The following is an 8,889-nucleotide window of genomic DNA, read 5'->3' as shown; positions in this document are numbered from 1 at the left end:
ATACCATGAAAAACCCTTTTTTTATTGCTTGCCTTCCAGCCTTATGCTCATAATCACACTATTGCACACATCTCCATGTTACATGGAAGATCTACATTTATATATAAATATATATGAAAATAAGGATACTTTTATTTTAACTTTCTGAGTAAAGTGCTCATTTTTTAGTTACTGTTGATGTGAAAGGTTTAATCTGATGGCTTAATTAGAGGGACTTCAAGGGATACACACCTTGTCCATGCTTCTCCCTTTCATTTATAACTTACAAAATGTCTTTATTTTACTGATGTCAACTCTGTCTTAACTATTAATTCTATTCATAATATGCATTTGTGACCTTGGCATCTATACTGTCACACAAAGTACAAAACAGAATCACATTAAAAGCAAAGAAAAAGCAAGAAAATAAAACAGCAAATGAAAGCAGTGTTTCTCTTTGTTGTTTTTAGCACATTTCCATGTCTTAAGATACTCTTTTATTTGATTTTAGAAATATTTGTACAACTTTGTTAAACTCTGAACATATCTATTTTATGCACTATACTCAAGTACTGTACAAAACTGCAATAAATGACACTATACGACTACATATGTCTCTACTAGAAGACATCATCATAAAGGTGTATCTTTTTTTAAAGGTCAACTAATAACTGCTAATGTATGTGTGAATCAAAGTATTTTTGATTGGCCAAGTATACTAAAATCTAAATACAGTACACAATTATTACTTATGGCATGATTTACCAGGCCTTTAGGGGCATAAAGAATCCTTGCAAAGGCTCAGATGAAAAACAATTTTACTGATCAGTATTAAATGTTCATATAAAATTGCAAATGGCAGCTCCAATTTTGTTATATTTGTGTATATGAAATACAGTTGATACCTACTGATGATGCATGACCTTTTATTAAAAAAATAACATTCAAATCTTAGCAAAACCATTTCTAGTATACAAAGTTGTAAAGTTATGTCAGCGAAATGTAAAGTTGCAATTTACAAAAGCAGCAGTAAATTTTATTATATGGACAATTTCCTGAACTTAAATCATGGTTCTTGTTTCCCTTGAAAACAATGCTTTCTGGGACAAATACAGGTAAATATTTTAATGGCAGGTTTTAGGATAACATTAAGCAAGGAAAAAGAGTGTATTATATTACTGATATACTTAACCCTGAAAAATTTCTGAGTGCCTTTATGAACCTGACAATAATCCAATTAAGAACAAAATCAAAAAGCAAAAAAATCCAACTTTGCTGAACCAGACAACCTGGCTTAGCAACATCAAATAAATAAAACAGTGGAAAGACTAAGTTTCACTAGCGGAAGTTGGTTGATTTGGAAATTTGATTAACACTTGCTTTTCCCTGAAATCAATTAGAAGAGTTTATTAACAACTTCAAACAGGACAGAAGTAAGAAACTTGTGGCTTTTGCCATATAGTAGTCTTTACTACCTCTTCAGCCTACCTAGTATCCAGAATGTTTGTGAACAGAACTGTACGACCTCCGTACTGTTATGTACATGGGTACTGCTATTGTATGAAACAATTACACCTTTTTAAAAAAATCACTTTTTTAAATGACAGTTTCTTTCATTAAAGTAGAATTACTTTATAGAAAAATATTTTAACTTTAAATTAAAAAAATACTGTTCCTAAATAATTATGTAGGATCATATCTTCATTTCATTGTACGGAGAGAATATAATTCTGTATATTTGAATCCTAGTTTAACAGAACTCCCCTGGGTATAACTTTTAAAGAGCTGGCTATATTTGCCATGGGTGCTATCTGTTTACAGACCCATGAATTAACACTGTGTCCCTCCTTTGGAGATACACAGATAAGACATCTATATACACTCTGTACATAATGGTTCACAGATTAGCAGTTATTAGTCGTACTGTACATAGCAAACAACCTATCTGATTAGAATGATGCTTTAAGTCCTCAGTGCAATTCAGCTTTTAGGTTGATGGCGCAAAGCCAAGTAAGACAGGCTCCCTGTTTAAATATGTAGCCCAATACACTAAATTAAAAGTACCAAATAAGACTGGAAACACTATTCTAGACATTCTGTCAATTTTGCTAACACTGTTGAATGTCTTCTTTGCTTCCTGTGGCTTTGCTTCTGGTTTTGCCTTGTTGGGTTCTGCAGTTGTAGCACTCTTGGAGATGGTTGGTAGCACTGAGTCCTTGGTAATATTTGGAGCATAGTTGGCAACAGCCACTGCATAGGCATTGTTTTTCTTAATGACAGACGCTTTTTCTTTTTTCTATTGGAAGACAGCATGAAGATAAATATTTAACGTGTATTTGCCAGAATAGACTTAATAAAACATCATTTCAAATGTAAAAGAAACAAATGAGTATGTGTGAGTACGTTAAAATAAATACCAGGAACACCACACCAATAAATTCAAATATAAAGAAAGACACTTCCAGTCTATCCAAAAAGAAGGTACAAGTAACATAAGAATGCTCTAAAAACAGGGACTCTTGCACCATCAAATGCCCTACTGAAGTTATATGAGGAAGGGTCTGTTACTGCCATTGCAAGGATAACTGGGAATGAGTTGGTCTTTCTCTAGCTGCTTTGTATCTGACTCCTTACAACAGAATTGCAAGATCTTCAAAATGTTCTCTGTTAAGAGTACTAGAAGGAGTGAATGGGTGTACTGGAAAAAAAAACATTACCCGGCATTGTAATAAAATGAAAATTAGGCCATCTTTCCCACATAAATCTAGTATCATTATTATTTGAACATCTCATAACATACCACCAATAAATAAAGGAATTTCAGTAATGGTCTACATTTTTAAGAGATTCTGGAGAAATATGTGGGTGTTTACATGTATATATACATAGACACACACATACAGAGGTCAGAAAGAGATTGCAATTAAGCGAAAGAAGGACTCCAGCCTGGTAGTTGCAGAAGTGAGCCGAGAACTAGCCCAAGGACTATTTCTGTTTTTCAGAAATTATTGTTTAAAAATGCATAACAGTGATGAAAATGGGGATTAGAACCTAAAATATAACAGAAGATAAGAAAAGTGGGATGGAATGACAAGAATTTAATGAAGTTCCGCAAAGGGAAATTTAAGTCCTCTACCTGGGGAGGAATAACCCCATCCACCAGTACAGGCTGGGGCTAATGGGCTGGAAAGCAGCTTTGCAGAAAAAGCCCAGGGGGTCCTGGTGGACACCAAGTTGAACACAAGCCAGCAATGTGCCCTCACAGCAATGAAGGCCAACAGCCTCCTGGGCTGCATCACAAAAAGCATTGCCAGCAGGGCAAGGGAGGTGATCGTTCCCCTCAACTCAGCCCTGGTGAGACAGATCTGGAGTGCTGGATCCAGTTTTGGGCTCCCCAGCTCAAGAGAGACATGGACATAATGGAGCGAGTCCAGCAAAGGACAACAAAGATGATTTAAGGCCCGAAGCATCTGAAATATGAAAGGCTGAGAGAGCTGGAACTGTTCAGCCTGGAGAAGAGAAGGCTCAGCAGGGAATCTTATCAATGTATATCAATATCTGGTGGGAGAGAGTAAAGACCAGACCAGACTCTTCTCAGCGATATCCAGTGGAAGAACAAGAGGCAATGGGCACAAACCAAAATACAGAATATTCCACTTAAACATACAAAAAAAACAGTTTTACTGTGAGCACGTCTGAGCACTGGAACAGGTTGCCCAGAGAGGTTGTGGAGTCTCCATCCTTGGAGATATTAAAAAAACATCTGGCCATGACCCTGAGCAACCATGCCTAGCTGACCCTGCTTGGAGTAGGGGACTTAAATTCGACGATCTCGAGAGGTCCCTTCCAACCTCAGAAATTCTGTGTTTTTACGGGGTTGTGTACACTTTCAAATGGCTAAAGTTTAGCCAATGGCACTCCAGTGAAGAGGCTATGTCTATAGACAGATAGAGGGATGTATAGGTAATGAGTATAGGCTTGAGTTTTTAAGACATATATAGGTACACAGACTAGCTCTGCAATAAGACTGTAATGCTATAAATTGATTCACTGTTTTGCAGCAATCCCAAACTAAGGAACTTCTAATAACCTACAGGAAAGAATGGAAGGATTTCGGTTTCTCAGGAAGCAAGGCTCTCCATATATAATTTAGAAGCAGGCAAATAAATATTAGATTCAGTTCATCTCTTCCACAAAATACAGAATTAAACAGATGAAGAAGCAGTTAACTTCTGGCTCATACAAGAAATCATCAGCTGTTGTATTGGTTTGGTTTGAATTTCAATCTAATGGAAGTGGCAAAGTGAGGGAATTCTTGTGACATTTCTCATACAGGTGCATTCCAATTTTTCACTTCCACCGGGACGCATCTACCCAATTTCCAATTTTGGTTTTAAATTAGCTCCAATTTGATATTTATCAGGGCCATCTACAAATCTTGGTAAGATCTTCACGGTTAGATGTTGTGCCCCAAATACCTTGTCTCAGGAGATGGTGTCACACAAAAAGAAAATCTGGGATCGGGTGGGAATTCAGCATTGTTCCTTATTGACTGAAGCATGAAAAAGGGCTGATCAAATATGTAGCTTGTCCCTGCACCTGCTTTCCTGTGAGACAAATTCTGTGTTGACAGCACTTAGATGGGAATTTCCATATAACGTGAACACAGATGGCTGTCACTGAGGAAACATATTTCACTTTATTTGGCGAAGAGTAAGCCCGGCTTTAGGTGCACAGATGCAAATTACCAAATCAAATTACGAGAGGAACACTCTAACTGATCTGTAATTCCTTCCTTTCAGACACACTTAGTGTGTTTTTAAAGGTATCTGTAATACCATTAATGAGACCTGCATAATAAAGATGAACCATACTTTTGTAGGAGAAACGATGAATATGTTAAAAGTTTAGCTTTTTGTTAAGTCAGTTTGAAGAAAATAGAGAACTGGACATGTGAATGGTATATAAATCTAAAAATGGAATGGCTAATTTTGTCATTCCTAGGGAAGGAATACTACCTAGCTGTTAAACAGCTGCCACTCCTAAGATCATGAGACAACACTGTTATATTAATTTAAAGGAACAGCCAAAGGATGATCAGAGAGTTTGTAAGGGCTCCCTACATTATTACAATGCCAGGGCAACGTGCCAGTCTGAAAAGCTTCACTCGTGACATGCTGATAAACTTGTAGTGACTCAGTATCTACTTCTAGCATGAGGGAACAGGTCCTGAAGCTATGGATAGTTCATGCCCTTCCGGAAGCCACAGGGAATTATAAACAATGTACTCATTTCCTCTAGTTCTCCTTTACCATTAACTGAACATTTTGCTTCTTTATGCATTGTGCTTTATGCATTCAAAGTGCTGAGAAACGATCAGTTAATTAAACTTTGCTTCACGTCTACTATTATCATCTAGGAAGCAAATAATATCCTATCCTATTTTAAGGAGAACCACAGAAATCAGAGTACGCTTTGTCAGAAGAAATCCTTTTCCATTGGTAGAATCAGGGACTGGGATAGGACAAAATTATGTAATACAGTAAGTCAGTCAAAACAACAAATCAGCCTTAACATTTGTTCTGTGTTATTAAAATCATAAACTGTAAAGCTTGACACAAATTTAGGCATATCACCAGTTCATTCTGTTCACGAAATAAGAAATTCTACCAGGTTAAAATTTCTTCATGCTATCACACCTACACTACTATCAATACCAGAAAATTAAGGCATGACTGTTTCTACACACTCAGAGCATCAATACATCATAGGTGAAGAAGTGCTTGGAATTTTGTACCACTGCTATTTAAATTAGTTTAAAAATTAATGTCTACATATCATTAAGCGTAAGTTTCAGAATACTGAAAAAGTTCAAAACTTCTAGATTTTGTTATTAATAGTTTTTACATATATGGGCATTCAGTTGTTTTCCTGACCCTTAGTTACCAGGAAAATTAACATACATTCTATCTTTCTGTAATCTTTTTCTTATTTCCAACTCAGTTGGATTAAATAATAAAAAAGTGATCAACCAATATAATCTGGATTAAATTTTCTGAGTAACCAGATAAACAGTTGTATCTGAGGAGTCAAGAAACAAGTCAGACAGTTCCCAACATAAAACACCAATGCGCTTAATAACTCAATCTGGATTATTGACACTAAAATAGATTAGCTACATCAGGGCAGATATATTTTTGTTCAGGACAGAAAATACATCTACATTCTTTTGAATTAAAGCATCATGTATTTTTTTTATATAGCCAATTTTATCAAAACAATATATTACAGCTGTTTTAGTGCAACTGACTGGAAATAGGGCTATTTCCTTAGGACTTACCTTATCATTCACTACACTTTTTCCATCCCAGGCCCATCCTCGTTTCGTGAAATAATTTACAGTTGCAAATTCAATTAATGCAGAGAATACAAATGCATAACAAACAGCAATAAACCAATCCATAGCTGTTGCATATGCTACTTTGGGGAGTGAATTTCGAGCACTGATGCTCAGTGTTGTCATTGTCAACACAGTTGTTACTCCTGCAAGGGGACAAAAAACCACAGCATCAACGATTTAACTTGGATTTTGAATGTTAACAAAAATACAAACCAAAAATTATTATGGTATGTTTGTGAAATACAATGGAAAATTTGCTTATCTACATTGGTGACAAACTGCCAGAACCATATTAAAGGCTGCACCTGGAGTTTCCTTTGAAGTATTTTAGTTTAATTTTGTTGTCTAAACTTCCCTTTTATAATCAGCTGAAGATTTTACTTTCAGGAGAGAGATAATTTTTTTTTTTTTTTTTAACTATCAGGACAGGTAAGGGATGAAATTAACAATTCCTTAATGCAATCATAACATTTTGCAGCATTACAGTAATAATGATTAATACGTTAATGTTTGGTGGCTGGCTTCACTGCAGTGGCTGCAGGTCTGGCACCATCTTTACTGACAGTACCACACAAATTGACCTTTGTTATTAGAAATAATGATTTGGGTTTTTTTCCAATAGCTGTCTCACTAACCATCCAGTGACACAGTTGAACACATAAACAGGTTAAGTCTTCATTCAGGTAACACAGATTTTTTCTAGAACAACATATTAATTTGAAATGCCAGATTATTATAACTGTGTATTATGTATCAGAAAACAAGTCTTGATGATCCAGGAAGATTGTTCTTTCATTGTGGCAGTTATTAAAAGCACTTTACAGTACTTTGCACATAATGAGGACCCAGTAGGAAGCCAGGAATTATACTCAAAAAAATCAGAAAAAAGATACATGGAAGGAAAGGAAGAGAACATTTTTTCTGAATCAGTTTTAGCAAGCAGAAACCCACAGCCACAAATGCAGTCTCCATTCCTTAAGTAAATGAGTTCTCCCACCTCGGGCTGAATCACACTTAGACAAACTGAACTATTCCCTTTGTGGCACGCCATTAAATACGTCTCCAGAATGAACAGCAACACAAAGTGATATACTTAGCACAGATCAACAAACCTACACTCCATTATGACAGGCAAAGGAGATGCCATGACAGAAATATTAGTAACAGCACATCACAGCTTCAACAACTACACACTCATAAAATTGTTGTAAGAGGATTCCCAAGAGAAAGTAAAGTCACTCTCCCTAAGCCAGATCCTCCACTGTCAGCAATCTGTCACCTGGGTTCTGCAGGATCGACCTAGCTCAAATTTTCCTTCTGCTACAAGAGAAGCATTTTTAACCACTGTGTGAGAGGGAAGAGAGGCAGCAATTACACCTACTCAGACCTCTTCAGGCTTTGCAATTTCCATCCCTCCTGTAAAGAATCTCCATCTCTGAGGGTGCTACAAAGGATGACAGAGCAAAGCTAAGTGGACTCAGCCTCAGCGCTACTCTCCCTTGATGAGCAGGAGAGTACTTTTGGAAGCCTTTTGGCTTCCAAAGCCTTTTGGCTTCCAAAGGCCTGTGCAGCAGGGAAAACAAGGCACAGAAACATCCCGCTGAGTCACACAGTATCCAGACACCTTAGCAAACATAATTCTCTAATTGCTATTTTTCAGCCTCCATAAATTAAAGAAGTAGATTTGGTCTGGAATCAGCCGTGACACTGTTGGGATCTACTAGCCTATACGAAGAAAAGGAAGCAGCTATCATCCTATATTATATGAGAATGTGTAGACAATATATTTTGTAAAGAACTTAATCTCTCCTAACACTTATACAACATATGGCTTCATTATTTTCAGCACCTCAGGGAAAAGGAAGTCTATCTTACATTTGCATGTGATAATTTTAAATATTAACACCGGTCCTGAGCTGCAGATAAATCATTTTAATTATAGAGAAGTATCAGTAAAGTGATTGTTTCTCAGAGTTAAGGTGACCTTATCCACATGTAAATATATACAGTTGCTAAGGTACTGTTTTGTTTAAGTCCTACCTTTTAGAATAAACTAATCTTCTGGATGCCTTGTTGGCTTCTTCAAAAATCTAATTTAAGATTAACTGCTGACCTTTTCTAGTCTCAATTAAAACATCATGAATTTACATCTTGTACCTTGGTACCAGTTGACAATTTCTCTAAGAAGTTCAGCAAGCCATACCACTTTGTGACCCAAATGCTAATCAAACAGCACATTGTCAGACAATTGCCAATGCACTTTCATTTATTCCTTCACTCTATAAATTCAGTGATGTTCAAGCTACCATAGTCATTTAACCTGAATTGAGTGGGAAAAAATTGGACAGAAAATTTAATCTGTGATACCTGTCAGTTTAGGAATCTCTAATATTTTTTTACTCGCTATTCTTCTTCAGTCAAAAGACAGATGATTTTGCACATTATAGTTCATTTGAAAAATCACTGTTATCAGGTCGTCTTTATGAAAAAGGACTGAATGGAAATTCAGT

General features: G+C 36.2%; 1 protein-coding gene across 1 annotated transcript in view; it reads right to left on the bottom strand.

The window, feature by feature from the left end:
- Positions 1–1,966: 1,966 nt before the first annotated feature.
- GABRA2 (gamma-aminobutyric acid (GABA) A receptor, alpha 2) overlaps positions 1,967–8,889 on the bottom strand; it is a 57,452-nt gene continuing 50,529 nt past the window's right edge. The window contains exons 8-9 of the mRNA XM_009335164.1: positions 6,320–6,522; positions 1,967–2,275 (exon numbers count right to left, since the gene is read on the bottom strand). Of these exons, the coding sequence (XP_009333439.1) occupies positions 1,967–2,275; positions 6,320–6,522 (512 nt within the window). The remainder of the gene's footprint in view (positions 2,276–6,319; positions 6,523–8,889) is intronic.

The sequence above is a fragment of the Pygoscelis adeliae genome, unplaced genomic scaffold, assembly GCF_000699105.1.
Source record: "Pygoscelis adeliae isolate BGI_AS28 unplaced genomic scaffold, ASM69910v1 Scaffold21, whole genome shotgun sequence".
Taxonomy (NCBI): domain Eukaryota; kingdom Metazoa; phylum Chordata; class Aves; order Sphenisciformes; family Spheniscidae; genus Pygoscelis; species Pygoscelis adeliae.
Note: the sequence above shows the minus strand (reverse complement) of the source record. Positions and strands in the feature narration are given on the sequence as shown.